Here is a 19,592-nt window from a genome sequence, read left to right on the forward strand (position 1 = left end):
CTGATTCGGATGGACTTGATTTGGTCATTTTGTGGAGAGGTATGTGGTTTTCTGTAAATTGGCGGGTTCAGGCTGGCTATCACATTACAAACCTAGCAAGATGGCTTCAATACAGATTTCAAGTAATTTCAGCATACATTGCACAGACTACACAAGGTTTGAACATTGTTTTTTTAATATTTGCAATGTCTGAAACAAATGTCTGTACAAACAGTCCTTGGAGATTTCTTTATACATCCAATAAAACAACTGAATCATTACACGATATAAAAATCCTCACCAGTGACAAGACATCAAGGCTTTTGTAGAGAGGTCAAAACCTGAAAGTACTGCATCAAAGTTAAGGCTGAAAGAATATCTTCATTTTATCAGTTGGTTCACTATGACACAGACATGCATAGAAGAAGTACAGTCACTTCACTTTAAACTTGCTGCGTCGATAAAATCCTGACTGGCTGGACACATAATGCATTCACACACCTGACACAACCTCACCTATAGTCCAATTTTCTTTGCTTTCAATTCAAAATCCACAATAAACTGGAACATCTCACATGGCCATATTGTCTATTATTAACAGAATTGTGATCATAAACACATGTTTATTCCAGGTTTTGTCTAAACAGCAGTGCCAAGGAACAGAGGTGTTCATTTTAACACACTTATGAAAAATAATATTAGATTTATGACTCGTGCAGATGCATCAGTCTCACATGAAAAAGAGCTCAGCTTTGTTGTTCTATGTATTGTCATGTCCTTCGTATATACTGTAAATGTAAACTGCAGCCATTTTAAATGGTAAATGGTCTGCACTTATATAGCGCTCTTCTAATCTTATCGACCACTCAAAGCGCTTTACACTACTGCCACGTTCGCCCATTCACACACACACATTCATACAGTACTTTTCTATACACACACACACACCCCACTGACACGACGTGGGAAATTTGGGGTTCAGTATATTGCCCAAGGACACTTTGACATGTTGAAATGTGGAGCCGGGGATCGAACGGTAAGTGGACGACCAACTTTATCCCCTGAGCCACAGCCACCAAGTGACAGTGGGGGACAGTGACGAGATGGTGGGGATCAGTAAGGAGAATGTGGAATACAGCAACACAAGATCAGCAAATAAATAAACAGACCGCTCCAAAATCAGATCAGTATGACTCATTGATTAATCCTTCATTTGATTTCCAGCTGCCACCAGTGCAGAGAGAGCACCTGAGCAGGTAAAGAAAGACAGGCCGCTCATTTCAACATCTCTACACACTGTCCACTGCTCGCGGGACAGTAAACACTAACTGTCCAACCATTGTAAACATGCCAGTGTGTTTGTTCATCATCAGGCAGTGTGAATACGGATTAAAAAGATATCAGTGTTAAATGCTCCAAAACTTGATTGAGTCAAAAACAGTGGTAACTTAACACACTGCAGTCATTACCTGGATCACACACAGCAATGGTACTAGTACCACTATGGGCTCTCTAAATAATAATCACATTGTTGCTTCCTTATCCTGCCTGCCTCCTTCCCATAGACATTGAATGCCTTGTTTGTGTCAGAGGAATGGCATCCTCTACCTGTTTTGTGCCATTTACAAATCTCTTTGGTTACATGCAAGCTTTCAGTTCAGTTAAGAAATATTTGTTCAATCAACATAGTCGACAGCAACCCCTGTCTCTGTTCAAGTAGCAACTATCTCCATGATAACTGAGCAACTCCATCCACTGGGGAAGGCCAAAAGTTATGCTTGAAAGCCATACAGAGGAAATCAAATCTGATTTGGTCACTTTCACCAGCAGTGTGAATGTAGCCTTGATGGTGTACGTCTGTCTATTCAGCACATGAAACATACAGCTCCTTTAAAAAATATTATAGTCTCAAAAATGTTTAAGTTGGTGGTCATGTTTCATGTCTCATGTTCCCATAAATGCCTGATTAAATGATACTCACTACTCTGATTTATTCATTAAGTGGAACATGTCCAGTTAAAACATGATTTTCTTAATGGCAAACTAGTCTCACCAAGGCTTCTATGGCTGTTGATATGTAGCAAATAGAGCAGTCTTTCAGCGGAGCCTATAAAGAGTAGAGTAGTGCAATGGAAAATGAACAAATGTACATAGCCTTTTATTGCACCAAAGAATCTTTTTCTGCAAGTGACATGCGCTTGAATCCAGCATGTCAACATCAACAGTCTTTTCAAGTCTTTCTTTCCCTGGCCAGCACATACACTGGTATGAGTCTGCCTGCTCTGCTGGGTGGTGGGACGCAGCTCTCTGACTGTGTGTGTGTGTGTGTGTGTGTGTGTGTGTGTGTGTGTGTGTGTGTGTGTGTGTGTGTGTGTGTGTGTTTAGAGGGAGGTCAAGACACCACTGAGGCTGTGCTATGCTCCAATCTGGGGTTGTCAGCACACACTGGCAGCCTGTTGACTCTGGAGTGGCTCCTGTTCCAGTGCTGCGTTCTCTTTTGGTACTCCTCTGAATCCACTTTGTCCATCTGAGCTAATTTCAGAACAGCAGAGCGATGTAAGGTGTTGTGAAGAGCTTGAAACAGCACCCTACAGAGGTATACACACAAGATGGTGTGAGTATCAGAAACCACAGTAAAGAGATGCCAAAGATATTATGGGACACAATGAAGTCACAGGTCACTGCTTGTATGCTATTTATATAAATATTTTATGTAAGCATAATATGCAGTATATTGCTATTCATATACAGTGGCTTCACAAACTATTCAGACACTTTATTGTATTGTAGATTTAATTTTAAATGGATAAAATAGCCATTTTAATCCCATCAATCTAGACTCAATCAGTAATGACAAAGTAAAAACATTTTTTATTGAAAATAAAAAACTGAAATCTCTCATTTACAAAACCATTCAGACTTTTTGCTGTGCTCCAAACTGTGGTCACGTGCTTCCTGTTTGCTTTAATTATCCCTGTGATGAGTCTAGAACTTGACTGGAGTCCACTTGTGACAAGGTGAACACACCTGTGTACATAAGGTCCCACAGTTCACTCTGCATTTCAGGACTAAAATCAAGGCATGAAGTCCAAGGAACTCTCTGTAGACCTCCAAGATAAAACTGTGGTGAGACATAAACCTGGGCAAAGGTATAAAACCATTCCTAAAGCTTTGAGTGTTCCCAGGAGCATAGTGGCCTCAGTAATGGAAGAACCCGAACTACCAGGACTCTTCCTGGAGTTGGCTGTCTCACAAAACTGAGTAACCGGGCAAGAAGGGCTTTAGTCTGGGAGGTGGCCAAGAACCCAACTGACACTCAAAAAACTGAACTCTTTGGACAGGACTCCAAACACTATGTCTGGTGAACACCAGGTACTGCTCATTACCAGGCTAACACCAATGGTGAAGCATGGTGGTGGCAGCATCATGCTATAGGGGGAGGGCTTCTCAGCAGCAGGGATGCAGAGATTGGTCAGAACTGAGGGAATGATGAATGCAGCCAAATAGAGAAACGTCGTTGAAGAACACCTGCTCAAGTGTGCAGGCGACCTGAGACTGTGGCAATCGTTCACCTTTCAGCACAACAATGACCTGAAGCACAAAGCCAAGAAGACATTGGAGTGGCCCAGACTTAAACCCCATAGAACATCTGTGGAGAGACCTAAAGATGTCAGTTCACAGACACTTCCCATCCAGTCTGATGGAGTCTGAGAGGATCTGCCAGGAAGAATGAGATAAACTGTCCGACTCCAGTTGTACAAAGCTTGTAGAGACTCACTCAAGAAGACTGGAGGCTGTAACTGCTGCCAAAGGGGCTTCTACAAAGAACTGAATTAAGGGTCTGAATACTAAATGAGTAAATGAGATTTCAATTTTTGATTATTAATTAATTTGCAAAATACTCTAAAAACATGTTTTCACTTTATGATTATGGGTTATCGAGTGTAGATTGATGGGCAAAAATGGCAGTTTATCCATTTACAATTAAATCTACAGCACATTGTAATTTCCATAATAGCAGTCTCTCATAAGAACTAGAAATGCTATATAAGCTGTTGCATTATTAACACAGTAACCCTACTTCAAATGATATTTAGTTTCATTAACTGACACCTGATACTTCATGACAAATGATGTTAGAGTTGCGTTTTCACCTGCCTTTACTGCCTTATCTTTGGGTCGATGTTCAGTTCTAACATATTGTTAACAGAATATTGTAAATGCACATTTGGCAGAAAAAATACTTTAAGGGAGAAAAAATATTCGGTGAGGGTGGGTGTGTGTACCTGGGTAACAGAGCTGTCACAGTAGTGACAGCACATATGATGTAGAAGAGAGGCTGGGACATCTGGAGTTTTTCCACCCCAACAGGGTTGGTGGGGGGACTGCAGGTCACACAGTACAAACTAAAGAGGAGCACAAAGCCAAAGTAGAACCCGCCACTGAGCACCAACACCAGAACATGAATCCATGTCTGCAAAACAACACAGTGGAACACGTTTTGGCACAGTACGCACTCCAGTCTTTTGGTATCCTAGGATAATGCCAAACAATTAAATATTTCAAGAGCAAAACGATGGAGGCAAAATACAGTTTGAAAAAAAGTGATTTGGAACAGCTTTTAGTGTAGCAATGTGTCTGACCAGAGTATGACTCTCGAGGACTTGGTGCAGCAGGATGATGAGGAGAGCTGAGGCGTTGATTGGGGAGCCAAAGGACAGCTCCCCAACGTCTGATCCTGCAAGCGCCTGATACCAACATCACAACAATCTTACATCACAATGATCTTTATTACTGTGTAATATTAAATACCATGTGATCAGCTATAAGGCTTTCACTTGGAGGATTATAAAGAAAAATCATTTAGTCCACGGCCATTTGAGAAACAGTCCACAACAGTATTAGAGCACAGGTTTTGACGGGCAGCTAAATGAGCTGATCGCCACACGTGAGGAGGACAATGGCATGACTAAGTGTACTTACAAAGTAAGGTACAAAGAAGCAGATGAGGCTTTGGTAAAATGCATCCAGTACTGTGATCCAGAACCTGTAGGGAAAATAGACCTGCAGAGGAAAAGGATTCGTCTGTTAGTCTTGTTAAAGACAGTCTCAAAAGGTATGGCTGTAGTCAGACGAAGTACCACTGTCTTCACAGTTTTTCCTTGCTTGCTCAAATGGATGGATCCATGTTTCATTTCTTGCCCACATGTGAGACTATAACAAAGGGTGCTTGAGTTGTCTAATGTCCCACTCCACTGTTTAATTAAATTTATATTACAATCACGTAATAGTCATTAATAGGGGGCGGCTTGAAGGTGCAGTGGTCACCACTGTTGCTTCACAGCAAAAAGGTTCTGGGTTTGAACCCCGGTTCTGTGTGGAGTCTGTATGTTCTCCACGTGCCTGTGTGGGTTTCCTCTGGAAACTGCGGTCTCCTCCCACAGTCCAAAGACGTGCAGGTTAAACGGCGAATCTAAATTGCCTGTAGGTATTAATGTGAGCGTGACTGGTTGTTTGTCTCTAAGTGTCAGCCCTGTGAAAGACTGGCAACCGGTGTCAGTTGGGATTGGCTCCAGCCCCCAGTGACCCTCAAGGAAAAGCCGATGAGTTTGGATGGATGGAATAGTCATTTATAACACTAAATGACACATTGGTTAGCATACATTAGTTGTGGCTGATCAGCATAGATTTCTATTTTACCATACAGTAGTATATGTCAGGCCTAACATATGAGCAGCATTCATTTGGTATCTTAAATCATAAAAAAAGACAAATGTTCACTAGGTACATTTCTTTTCAGGTTAAATGACTGAAAGATTTGCAAACACAAGAAAGCACAAACAAGTTCAATTTTATATGCACACACATTTATGACTAATACTACAGCGACAAACAGTAAACACTACAACAAACACAAAACACAGACACAAAAAGAAAAAGGGCAAAATAGAAATACAAAGCTATGGTGAGTGAATAAAAGAGTTCAAATCTATTTTGGAGATGATATGAAAGATGTAAGACAACTGAAATGACCTTTACTCTGAGACGCAACGAGGCAAATCAGTTATTTAAGTCCATGTCACGATTCGTCTCTGGGCTCTCTTGTTCCCTTCTGGACTTCCCATTCCTTCTGTTAGGATTCCTGTCTCAGTCCTATTTATTTTTGCCTCAGTCTTGTGCCACTCCATCTGCTACAGATGTCCTCAAATGTTTCTCCTTATCCTAGACACTTGACTGCCAGATTCATCTGCTCACCTGTCTCCTATTTCAAATCACCATAGCTTCCCTGGCCACTCACACACCCATTCCCAGTTTGCTCAGTGTCCAAGTCAGTACTTAAACCAGCCATTTCCGTCAGCTCCTTGCCAGATTGTCTGCTTATGTTCCAGTTGGTTTTCTCATGTGCCTGCTACCTGCATGTAGTATCCTGTTTTCTGTACCTGCCTGCTAGTCCATCCATATATCTGTAAGCCGGTCTTCTTCTGCTCATCAGTTAAAGTTCCCTCTCTGAACCTGTCTGCGTCGGTGTCTTTGTTTGGATCCTCCGGGCTTGTGCTACTTCCAACAGCTGGGACAGTCACCAAAAGTTCACAGGAGGATTAAAAGTTGTGCCAGCTACTCTCTCTAGCCGCCTGGCTCCTGGAGATGATATATAAAGGTGAGGTGATGTTTATCCAAGTCGTGCTTGAAACCCACAATGGGATGTGCACTGGACATTCCAGGCTGTTGGCTCTTGACCGCAAAGGGTTTGAAGGGTCAAGGTAACAGTATCAGTGGTCTGGTTAGGTGGCCATGCAGGAGATAAGGGTTTCCTTATCTTGAACCTTAGTGTTTGCAGGTCACTCATCTCACTGATGTGTGGGTGAACCAGCATTGTACTACCATCTCGGTCTCAGAGCAGGGATCTGATGCCCTGTGGGCCCATTTCAGAAGCTTTCACATTCCACAATAATACATTTCCTAGGAACACTGAATTATTGTAGGAAATGCTGCACCGTTGTTGTACAACAGCTAGGATTTTAGGTTTTGAAAGGGCTAGTTTGTGTTAGGTGTCTTTTGTGTGTGCAGTCACCTTGGATGTCTGTGCAACCTGGTAGAGCTCAGGCAAGCCCATCAGGGTGTCTGCAGGAATATCTTGGTCCAGAATGCCATAGATGAGAGGAGGGACAGAGGTGAAGAGCAGGTTGAAGAAGATGAGTACCCAGGAGTTGGTCATGACGCTCCCAGAGAACCCACAGAAGAACTGATACCAGAACAGCAGATTCACATACATCTGTAGACAGAAAGAGACAGACAGTTTTTTTCTCTTAATTGTATTTTGTAGTGCTTGTGTCAGTCAGCAGAGTTGTTAGTAGCTAAGTCAGCTCAAACAGGAAAGAGCATGTGATCAAAATACTTGGCCTTTTCTTGTCCACAGCGAGGATTTTTGAGAAGTAGAGTAGTTTTATGGCACTGTGCTCTGGCACGGCACTTCTCAAATCAGAGACTGCAGATTTATTAATACGTGTGTCCTGCTGCCTTCAGATGATGCAGGGGTCTAATGAACCTAAGGCGAAGCTTTTTGTACAGTATAAAGCAGCTGTATTGCAGAATTACTCATATTAATATATATATCAATGCAGACCATTTTACTGGTGTTCCTACTTTAAACAAATTAAACATTAGTTTCTAAAGCCAATTTAAATGCATCTACTGGTTGGGGAGTGTGTAATTAAAATATTTTATTAATATTTAACCATTATTGCTGTTAGTATTTAGTTTGCTCTTGTTAACAAAATCACCAAAGTGGCAACAAAGTCCCAACTCAAGGCCAAGTCCAACTCTATGGTTCTGAGTTGACAATTCCATGCACAAAGTCTATGACACATTTCTTCCACAATATCAACAACTCTCTTGCACTGCCTTCTTTGAATAAACTGCCCACCTGTTTGCTTTAATCAAGCTTTCTTATAAATATTTTTAAGCAGTTGGTAAATAACTCTCACCACATTCTTGTAGATGAAGTAGAGTACCATGTTTGTAAGACGAGAGTAACACCAGTGACCATGAACCAGCAGCAGCTTGCTGAGGTGTTTAAACCTGGAGATGGCAAAGTCACTGGACATCACAGCCTGGAGAATGACATAGTGACAAAAATATTACAAGGAAAAATGTTCAGAAATAGAGGGCATGGCTGAGGTGCTGATAAGTTCAGGTGATTGTGTGTGTCACCTACTGGCAAGTGAAACCATAATGATACTGGTTACTATAATCGTTTCACATGTTTTTTCCTTTAGGCTCTGAGCTTCAGACTGTTCAATATGAAATAAAATAATGGATACTACAATAAAATGCCAGGTCTCATATTTTACATTAATATAGAGAGAACTGTGTGGGAGATACAGCCCTTTGAACACTTAAAGTGCCCAAATTTTAGGGGTTGAAAATTAATTGGACAGATTAATTGTGTGATTGGATACACAGGAAGTCAAACAAAATCATCATGTTTAATATTTAGTGCACAATGAGCTGTTCCTTTTTTCTCACACAATTTCCTCTTTCTGTCATTTTGACAGCAACCGATTTTTGTTTCTTCAGTCCATAGAACCTTGTTCTTGAACTCTACCGGTTTCTTTTTGTGAATTGTAGCCTAGCCGTTCTGTTTGAGGTTTACCAGGGATTTAAATCTTGTAATGAATCCTCTAAGGTTCTGGTCCTTAAGTCTTCTCTTGATTGTTGACAAGGAAACGTGTCCGCCTACCTCCTGGAGGGCATTTCTGACTTTTTGGGTAGTCATAAGGGGGTTTTTCATATTGACAGGCAACTCCACCTCAATCTAAATGGCCAGTCTCATCAACTCTGAGTCACGTGTGAGCACTTTTGTGGATGAACTAACGTTGACTCGACAAACATTTGTCCTAGAAAAATGTACTGTTCAATTACTTCTGAACCCTTGCAATTTAGGCACTATGTGTTAAAAGGGCTATATCCAACACACGGTTCTTTTTATATTGATGTAAACCCACTCAAATTAAAAGTGAGACTCAGTTTTAATCCATTATTTTTTTCCAAATTGAACATGCTGAAGCTCAGAGCCTGAAGAACAAGAAAAATGTAACTGTCAAAATACTTACAGTCTGGAATGTAGACGCCAGTATACACATAGATGCTAATATGACTGCAGAGTTTCTTCTTTCCAACTTTCAGCTGATTTTCAGCCTCCAAAATAGACAGGATTCCTCACTCATTAACTGTCAACTGTGGCAGCTGAATAAGACATGTACTAACATAATTTACCCTCATGATATTTATAAAGACCTGTGTGATTTTGGTGGGTGTTCTGTCAGGATGAATGTAGTGGTCATTACCTGCATTCCCTCCTGACCAGATATCCCGATGCCCACATCAGCCGTCTGAATCATGCTCACATCATTGGCGCCATCACCTAAATGACAAAAAAAACCTTTTCATTGTCCTCCATGTTTAGAGGTACAGTGTGTGCAAAGCGTTCCTAGTAGCTGTTTGAAGCTTAAAACCTACCATACCTACCATAAATGCAATTTGATGCTGCTCTTCTCAGCTGACATTAGCATCATCTGTTCTTTAGCATATTCAACACTTCAGTCCATGTAAACAACTACTGGCCAGACATTTGATGACTCCTTGTCATGAAATTCGGTGTGGATATTTGTTGTCCCCACGAATGTTAAGTTTTTAGTGACTGCTTGACTTTTACTCTTGTACACAAGATATTTACTCATGTGCTCAAATGTACATTGAGATTTCTGTTAAAACCTCCCTCAGGTAAAATAGTCAATGCTTAACTCTATCTCATCATATCATTTTGTTAGTTACTACCAGGTTTAAAAACATCCACTGCTGCTATATGATGCTACTCAGGCTTAGAACTGGAGTCTAGTTTTAGGACATTAAATGTCAGGAGAAATATACACACGGGACCAAAACATTTACTTAGAATGCTTTCTCCGTCATTAACAAGCATCATGTGGAAAACTTCCAAGCAGTTTTCTTAATGGCTGAGTCCTTACCTACAGCCAGGGTCATGACGCCAAGCTGGTCCCGGATCAACCGGACCACCTGGCTCTTCTGCAGTGGAGTTGACCTGCAGCAGATGACCGCTTTGCATCTACGGCTCAGCTCTAGGAAGTCGCTCTTCAGCTCCTCCTGAAGGGCCAAGTCCAGCGTCTGTCCGTCTATAACAAGAATGAAGCTAGACACACCACCCGAGGAGGATTCCCCACAAGTCCCTGCTGTAGTCAATTCAGTCAAACTCTCTTGACCACACTGCACTTCCAGTTTGTGCTCCTCGAGAAAAGCTGCCCATGCATCCTGGTGGAAAAGAAATCCATTAGTACTGTCACGTAGACTTACTATATATTTACTTTAATGCATTCATCATATTTTTAAAAATTTTTTTTTTGGTACAGACACAAAGTAACTTCAGAAAGTATTCACACCCATTCAATTGTAATCAGTTTGTATTGTAGATTTAATTTTAACTTGATAAAATAGATCAAATATTTGGTCACCAATATACACTCAATGACCCCTAACGACCAAGAAAAAAAAATGTTTTTAGAATCTTTTGCAAATTTATTAAACATCAAAACTGAAATCTCTCATTTCAAAAACCATTCAGACGCTCTGCTGTTTTGACCCTTTGCTCCAAATTTTGGTCAGGTGCATCCAGTTTGCTATAATTCTCCTTGAGATGTGTCTAGAACTCGATTGTGGTCATTTGTAGCAATTTAAATTGATTGCACATAGTTTAGAAAGGCAAGACGTTTGTATATAAGGTCCCACAATTCACACTGCCTATCAGGACAAAAACCAAGCCCTGAATTCAAAGGAAATCTTTGTAGACCTTGGCGATAAAATTTTAGTGAGGAAAAGATCAGGGTAAGGGTATAAAACCATCTCTAAAGTACTGAGTACCGCAAGAGCACAGTGGCCTCAATAACTGTGAAATGGAATAAGTTTGGAACCACCATGACTCTTCTAAAAGTGGGCCCTCTGGCCAAACTGAGTAACCAGGCAAGAAGGGCACTAGTCAGGGAGATGACCAAGAACCAACAGTCACTCCACAAATTTAATCCTTTGGGCAGAACTCGAAACACTATATCCGGTGAACACCAGGCACTGCTCAACACCAAGCTAATACCATCCCTACAGTGAAGCATGGTGGTGGCAGCAACATGCTAACGATCACTCTAACAGAGCTTCTCTGCAGAGATGGGAGGACCTACAGGACAGATGACCACATCTCAGCAACCCTCAATCAATCAGGCTTTTATGGTGGAGCAGCTAAATGGAGACCACTTTGTGTAAAATGCATATGACAGACTACTGGGAATTTGCCAAACAGCAGTTAAAGGACTGAGAGCATGAGGAAAAAGATTCTCTGGTATGATGAGACAAAATGCAGACTGCAGCCAAATACAGAGATATAAATACTTGAAGAAACCTGCTTCAGAGTGCACACAACCTGAGACTGGGGCAACAGTTCAGCTTTCAGCATGCCAATGACCTGAATCATACAGCCAACACAACACTGGAGTGGTTTCAGAAAGAAAATGGATTCAAAGTCTCAAGCGACTGTCCTTGAGTGGCACTGTCAAAGCCGAGACTTCACAGACATTTCCCATCAAATCTGATGGATCTTGAGCGGATCTGCCGGGAAGAATGAAATCAACTGTCCGACTCCAGGTGTGCAAAGCTTTTAGAGGCTTACCCAAGAAGACTGGGAGTCGTAACTGCTGCCAAAGGGGCTTCTAGGAAGTATTGAATTAAGGGTCTGAATACTTATGTAAAATGAGAGATTTCAGTTTTTGATTTAAATAAATTTCTAAAAAACATTTTTTAAATTTTTCATTCTGGGTTACTGAGTGAAGATTGATGGGCAAAAATGGCAATTTTAACCATTTTCAATTAAATCTACAAAACAATAATGTGTGCAAAAGGTTAAGGGATCTGAATACATTCTGAGTCCTCATTTTTTTGTAGACCCCCTGACCTTTCTTCTAGCACTTTGGTCAAATTTAAATTTCCCCTTGACTAAGAATTTGGTCTATTACAAGGTGCGTCATAAATTAATGGCCCGATTTCCATTAAATCAGCTGTGGACACTTATTCCCCGAGAAGATGAGTTGTAATTGTTTTGTGAACTTGACCTTTCTTCTCACAGCACCATCAGGCACAAATATCAATGACACACAATATTTCATATTAAATGGTAATCTAATGTTTCTCCTCAGGGCGGAGGGCCAGTGGCCCATGGACAGGGAGCGCAGGAATGGAACAGCAGGAGGACTCTGCAGGGTCGGAACAGGAGACCTCTCGTGGACGGCCTGGGTGCCTGGCAGACAGGTGGAGGCAGAGGCGAAGGCAGGTCTGCTACATAGGGCAGAGACAAAGGCAGGGATGAAAGCAGGTCCGCTCCAGAAGTCGAGCAAGAGATCGATGGCAAAGGCAGGTCTGCTACGTAAGGCGGAGACGAAGGCAGAGAGGAAAGCAGGTCCACTCCAGAGATCGAGCAAGAGGACGATGACGAAAGGTGGACCGCTCTGGTGGGTGGGGATGAAGGCACGATCACTCTGGAGACCAATGGCAAAAGCGGGATCTCCCTGGAGGCAGAAGAGAAGTGCGACAGCAAAGACAGAATCCCTGCGGAGGCAGAGGATGAGGGCAATGGCGAAGGTGAGTCCCCTCAGGAAGCCTAGCGGGGGGAAAGGTGAGCCCCCTCTGGAAGTCAGCAAGAGGGCGAAAGTGAGTCCCCTCTGGAACAAAAGCTGGAGGAACCTTCCTGGAGGACGTCTTGGAGGCCGGTGCCATAGGCAAGACTGCTTTGGAGACCGATGAAGAGACTGGAGGTCTGGTGAAACAACATGTACCAGAAGATTCAGGTGCAGGTCGCGACAGGTCAGGAGACGTGCAGCTGCAGGTCAAGGATGCAGGCAGATGGAGATCAGGAGCTGGTGTCATCTGGACAACCGACTGGGAACCAGGAGCAGGCTTGACGGCGGCTGACTCAGGAGCACACGAGTTGTCTACCAAGACCCCAGACGCAGGAGCAAACACGGGAACAGGCAAGAAGTTGGCCGGAACTGTCAACTCAGGAGCAGAGGAGACGACGGCCGAGGCAGTTGACTCAGGGTCTGGCTGGCTGCCTGGCTGGAAACTCAGCTGGCCATCAATTGTGGTGCTGGGAAACAGAGGCTCTGTACTGCTGGGCAGCTGCGAGGATCGACATCTCCATGACGCATACTTCCTCCTAAGGGCTCCAACCCTTAGATGTCTCAGGGCAATAGCCAGACAAATCCTAAAAAAAAAAAAAAAAAAAAAAAAAAGACTGCTTGAGATCTTCACCGACAGGTGGCTGGTCAACTTGGGAGCAGGAACATTCAGGTGGCTTTCTGGCTCAGGAGCAGGAGGCTGCAGGCTCACATACCCGAGCTGAATCGGCTGGGGCGAAGGCTGAAAGTAAGCATGCTGGAGGCTAGCAGGCCTGGGTGAGGGTTGAAGTGCAGCCGACTGGAATGCTGCCTGGAGGCTTGCAGGCCAGAGGCTAGCTGACTGGGATGCTGCCTGGACGCTAGCAGGCCAGAGGCTAGCTGACTGGGAGACAGGCTGGTCAGCAGGCTGGAAGCAAGCAGGCCCGATGCTACCTGACTGGGAAGCTGGCCGGAGGATAGCTGGCTGAAGGTTAGCCAACAGGCCTTCACTGAGGGCTTCAAGTTTTTCCTTGATGTAGTCTCTGACAACTGCGATTTCTTGCAAATTCTTAAACTGATATCGTGAGATGAACCAGTTTGCAATTGGCAGAACTGCCTGTAATTGTCCATGAGTAGTAACCTTACTTTGGCACGATGAAAAATAATCCATGCCAGCTGTCATTTCAAAATAAATATCTGACAGAGATCTTGAGTCTGCAGGGTCCATGTTTGGTCGGTTTGTACGGTCATGGCACAGGCAGGGAGGACATAAACGCAGACACAAACAAAATTGTAGATGGACAGCACTTATATAGCGCTTTTCTAGTCTTATTGACCACTCAAAATACTTTATACTACATGCCACATTCACCCATTCAGACAGCGCTTTCTATACATACACACACACTCACACATCGATGATACACCAGGGGCAGTTTGGGGCTTAGTATCTTGACCAAGGACACTTCGACATGAGGACTGGAGAAGCTGGGGATCAAACCACCGACCTTCTGGTTAGTGGATGACCTGCTCTACCTCCTGAGCCACAGTAGCCCATCTAGCCACAAAAGCACGTAGATGGAATGAAGGTACTTTAATTATGGAAATAATCGGCTTACAGTCAGATGGGTGAACAAGGTAGCAGGCAGGCATCAAGGAAAAACACACTTGACGCACAACAAGTAATACAACCAGGAAAAAAACAGCACATGAGGAACACAAGATATAATACACAGATGAACTGACAAAGAGCAAATGACAGAAGTAACTGGGAACATGTGTGTAGTGGTAGGGGAAGCTAGATGATTACAAATGAAAACAGATGAGTAAGAGGAACAGGGAAAAAGTCCGGGGACAACTGGTGGGAGGATGGAAAATAGCAGGTAATCAGAAACGCGGGAAACACACAAGGGCAGGTAGAGAAACAACAAAAAGAAGCACAAGGAAAGTGATTTCAAAGTAAAAACAGGAATTAACTCAGAGTCCAGTAGTAAAGTCACTAAGAGGGGCAGATTGTGACAGTTTTACTGCATTTGTAATTTTGTTTTACTTTCAATTACAAGAAAGACAACACTTTACTTTTTTAAGATTTGCTGGATCAGAGTGTTGAATGGTCAGACACGTTGACATAGTCATTACAATGCCCCACCACCACCAGGAGAAAAGCTAGTTTGTACATGCTGTAAACTTAAACTACTATACAACGTGATTTTCTACGACAAAAAATGTTTAAAGTAGGCTTCTGTATCTATCCAAACAGCCACCAAGTTAACAAACATATATTGCTAAAACACTGTAAGCTAACCATGTCGACAACTTATAATTCAGTGTTTAGCACTTGCAGAACGAGGACAGTAGATGACAATAGACTAAATAAACACTAGCCAGGTATCTGGATAAACAAGCGACAAGCGGAGGGGAAGAAAGGTAAAAAGTAGGGCTGGGACGATATTCTTATCTCCCAATTCGATACTATCACGATACCAAGGTGTCGATTTGATATGTATTGCAATTTTTAAGTATTGTGATTCTGCAAGTACTGCGATCTGATAATATGATTTATTGCAATTTTTGTTTACTTTTTTGACACTAGACAATGGGAAAACTATGTATATCATAAGTCATATTTCCAAAAACAATGCACATAACATCAGTCAGTCCTTCTGAGTTTTATTTCAGCAGTCTCATTCCTATAAACCCCCTTGCCTTCGTTTGACAGTCATGCTAACGAAAAATCTGTCTTTAAAAATACCACTTAAAAGGTTAGTAGGCCATAGGCCAATATAGAAGTCTTCTACCTTTTCTATCTGTACCAGTTAAATAAAACTCAGTTGTAATAAAGGTAAATAACGTTAAGTAGAGTACCGTTATAATGAATTTAAATAAAGTACTGTTATACTGGATGACTCAAAGTGGAACCAGATGTGCTTTTAATCTGAAACACCTGGCTCATCTCTGGCTCGAAATATTGATTTAGTTGTTGTGAACTTGAAGCTTCTGGTCAACAGACAGTTGGACAACAACTAAGCAGTTAGCATTTAGCAGTTAGTGGACAATTAAACCATTAACAGTCAGTGGCGCCATTACACGTGAGGATTTATTCACTGTGAGCGGGAAATCTGCGGGAAAACAGCTCTCCAGTTCATGCGCCCATGCTAATAGGATGACTGGCTAGCTCCTGGGCTAACTGTTAGCTGCTAGCCGTTTTTACACTTGGTAAGTGTAACTAATAAATTAAATACTGAATCAGGAATCAGCGATGCAATTTAAAAAATCAAAACAAAAAAAGCTTTAGTTAAACATCTCAGCTTCTCCAAATGAGAAAAACAACAGTGCTACTATCCCTCAGCCACTGACCTTGCTTCCACAGTTGGCTGTCAGCAGTTGGTCGTTGGGTTGGAGGAGTTTGCAGGCATAGGCAATGTTAATGGCTGTCTCCTGTTTGTCTCCAGTGAGCACCCAGACTTTGATCCCGGCCCTCTGAAGAGATTCAATGGTCTCTGGGACCTCTTCCTGTAGTCTGTCTACAATCCCGGTGGTACCTGAACACTCACACAGAGACAGAACACTTTAAGTACTAAAGCTCCCAGCTCTGATATACAAACATGGCTGAAAGTGTTGGTACCCTTCCATTTAAAAAAAAAATAATAATAAAAAAGAAATTTCTGAAAAAAGATGAAAACAACTAAAGTAATTGGCATCCACTATTTTCAACTCCATATTTAATAGAACAGACACATTGCTTTTGACTGTCTATGTAACATATTATTTTAAATAATACAACAAATGAAAATGCCATGGACAAACCTATTGGGACCCTTAACCTAATATTTTATAGAACATCCTTTTGAGACAATTACTGCAATCCAGCACTTTTTGTAGCTCTTAAAGAGACTTCTACACTTCTCAGCTTATATTCCGGGTGAACTCTTCTTGAGCAAAATGCTCCAGTCCTCTCAGGTTTGATGGGTGTCCTCTCCCAACTGAGAGTTTCCGCTCTTTCCATAGACATTCAGTTGGATTAAGATCCGGACTCACAACAGTCCACTTCAGAACGGTCCAATGTTTTCTTCTCATCCATTGTTGGGGCTTTCAGATGGATGTTGTGGGTCAGTCGACAGTTGGAGGAGCCATGACCTGCAGCTGAGACAGAGCTCTCTGACACTGGGCAGTATCTTTCGCTCCAGAATGCTTTGATAATCTTCTGATTTCATTGGGCCCTGCACAGATTCAAGGCTCCCTGTGCCAGATGCAGCAAAGCAGCCCCATAACACAACTGAGCCTCCTCCATGTTTCACAGTGGGGGTATTCTTTCTCTGAAAGTTCATCTGTTAACACAGAGCTGATGTGACTTACCAAAAAGCTCTAGTTTAGTTTCATCTGTCCTCAGAAGCACTGTGGCTTGTTAACATGCCTTTTAGCAAAATCCAGTCAGGCTTTTTTATGGCTCTCTTTCAAAAGTGGGCTCTTCCTGGGTCTTCTTCCATGGAGCCCACTTTCATTCAGAAAGTGACGTCTGGTGCAACCAGACACTGTTGTATCTTGATCTTGGGGGTCAGCTTGTGTCTGTTTTGAAGTTTTCCTTGATTCTTTTTCCACTATTCAAAATCTGTTATTCAACCCTCTGTTCAATCTGGGGTCAATATTCCTCTTGCAGCCACATCCAGGGAGGTTGGCTAATGTCACATTGACCTTAACTTCTTAATAATATTAGCAACTGTTGTCTCAGGAACATCCAACTGCTTGGAGACGGTCTTGTAGCCTTTACATTGACCATACTTGGCAATTATTTTCTTCCTTGTCTCCTCAGACTACTCTCTTCTTTTCTTTCTCTTGTCCATGTTCAGTGTGGTGCACACAATAATAAACAGAAGCTGAATGACTGATTAAAAGATTGAATGCACCTGTGATACTAATTAAGACAACAGTCTACTGGAAATATCACTACAATCCACTTACTTGTTTATATAATTTTGTCTAGGCCATTTTAGAAGATCTTTGTAGAATAAGGAAGAATTCAGCTGTTTTCACAGCTTCTTTGCTTTACTCTATGGCAAACCCAAGGCAAGCAGGTATACATGGCAGTAGAACTTTTAATTTCAGCACTTTCCAGAGAGAACGGAGCACTGTTTCAGTGAGGAGTAAGGGTACCAACACCTTCAGCCACATCTGTATTAGTGGTCCATGTGTCAGCTGCAGTGAGTGGCTCTCCTACCCAGCAGGGTGAGGTTGGTCTCCAGTCTCTGAGCTGACTCCAGCAGTAGCTCCTCTCTGTTCTCTATACTGCTTTCTGCCAGCAGCTGTCTCTTCAGCCACACTTCATACTCCTCCTCGTCCAGAACCTGGACAAGGAGAAAACTGAATTGTAACACAGGTCTTAACTTTGTTGTGATTTGATTTTAATGTAGCATTGCAATGAAAAACAATCCATTCAGTCATTAAAGACAAAAAAGCTAAATAATTGTGCTTTTAACATGTCTTTTTCATTTTATTATGACACAGTAAATTAATATATGTAAAGGAAATACATATAAAAATGTGCATTGTACCTTTATTGTTACTTTATTTCTATGTTTGATTTGTGTTGATTTAGGCATTTTAAATCTTCTATACAATCCAGTCAAAGATTTTCCAACTGGCAAAATCATGTAATCATTACCACTTTGTCTGAGATTAGTTTATTCAGTCAGGAAAAAATGTATTGTGGGATAAGCAACAAAGTGTTTCACACAGTGGCATGTGGTGACTGTTTACCAACTACACCATCTCAATGTGCGATTCAGCTGTTTACTACACGACTACAACAAAAATGGATTAGACTAAAAACATATCTTTTTCATGACTGTAGTAGTAGCAAATCTCTCTTAAATTCATGGCCTGTTCTGTCTCAGTATTTTATGCTGACTGTCTTTCCTTTGCTAAAAGTCTCCCTCCTTCATTTTGCTGCCTCTGCCTGGACAGCTTAACCTGTCTGCACTCCTTCCTGGCTGAACAAGTATGAGGATTATTCCTTTGAACTGACAGTAAACATATCATGTGCAGCATAGAGGAAAAATATCTAAAAAAAAAAATCACTTCTATGGTAGCCTTCAAAATATTTACCACTATCTGACAATGTCTCACTCCGGTGACAAAGAAGAGTCCTGTATTTTCCTGCCTCACTACTGTTAACCTTTCCTGGCTCATCGTTTCGACCGTAGTAGGGAAGAACCGGGGAGGCAGTATGTTCTGCTCCAGGGCAGAAGTCAGCAGGATGTGGAAACTTGGCTTGGGTCTTGAGGAGTTGTAGCATTTATTTACTGACAAATAGATTTAAGTGCACACACATTGCACTGCTACATTCACAGCTATGCTGCTAACTTCTGACTCTCTGCTCCAGCCTCACCATCACACTCGCTCTCTCTTTCTTTCTTGCTCTCTCCCACTCGCTATGCACACAACCTCAAGATTAATTTATTGCTATATCAACCTAACGGCTGATTGGATTTGTTTCGGTGCAGTCAACAACGGCAACCTTGAGAACAAACAGACAGACAGGTAGAGCAGCAAACGTGTAGCCATACGACAGCGCCATATACAGTGGAGTCCAAAGTGGGGGACTTTGGACCCCACTGTACCTATGCACTGAACTGTCCCTGAAAGGAGGCGCGCTACTTGTGTAACAAGATGCTGTCTTAGGCTTCTCAAACATATTACAGATCTTGCACAGGGATGATATATCACAGTGTAATTTGCTCATTTAATTGCTACTGCTTAATGCTGAGGAAAAGACTGTTGAAGTAATTTTCTAATGTGCAAGTACAGTTTCCACACTCATCTGTGCTTTTGTATAATAATGTGTGCAACATCATAAGCCAAGTAAAGGGTAGCTTTACAAGTACACTTTTCTGTAGCTAGTCACCT

The 19,592-nt window shown here is 42.1% G+C and overlaps 1 protein-coding gene across 14 annotated transcripts in view; it reads right to left on the reverse strand.

Moving 5' to 3' along the window:
• Window positions 1-918: 918 nt before the first annotated feature.
• Window positions 919-19,592, reverse strand: part of atp10d (ATPase phospholipid transporting 10D) — a 72,783-nt gene continuing 54,109 nt past the window's right edge. For 12 of the 14 annotated variants that reach the window (XM_040137944.1, XM_040137943.1, XM_040137933.1 and 9 more), the window contains 10 exons: window positions 17,905-18,031; window positions 16,047-16,231; window positions 10,008-10,308; window positions 9,327-9,403; window positions 7,965-8,090; window positions 7,052-7,252; window positions 4,963-5,043; window positions 4,623-4,727; window positions 4,266-4,453; window positions 919-2,567 (listed from right to left, as the gene is read on the reverse strand). In XM_040137944.1, the coding sequence (XP_039993878.1) occupies window positions 2,372-2,567; window positions 4,266-4,453; window positions 4,623-4,727; window positions 4,963-5,043; window positions 7,052-7,252; window positions 7,965-8,090; window positions 9,327-9,403; window positions 10,008-10,308; window positions 16,047-16,231; window positions 17,905-18,031 (1,587 nt within the window). In that variant the 3' untranslated portion in view covers window positions 919-2,371. Of the gene's footprint in view, window positions 2,568-4,265; window positions 4,454-4,622; window positions 4,728-4,962; window positions 5,044-7,051; window positions 7,253-7,964; window positions 8,091-9,092; window positions 9,226-9,326; window positions 9,404-10,007; window positions 10,309-16,046; window positions 16,232-17,904; window positions 18,032-19,592 lie in introns of those variants that run through there. The other 2 variants (XM_040137946.1, XM_040137948.1) reach the window with 2 other exon arrangements.

The sequence above is a fragment of the Xiphias gladius genome, chromosome 10, assembly GCF_016859285.1.
Source record: "Xiphias gladius isolate SHS-SW01 ecotype Sanya breed wild chromosome 10, ASM1685928v1, whole genome shotgun sequence".
NCBI classification, from domain to species: Eukaryota; Metazoa; Chordata; class Actinopteri; order Istiophoriformes; family Xiphiidae; genus Xiphias; species Xiphias gladius.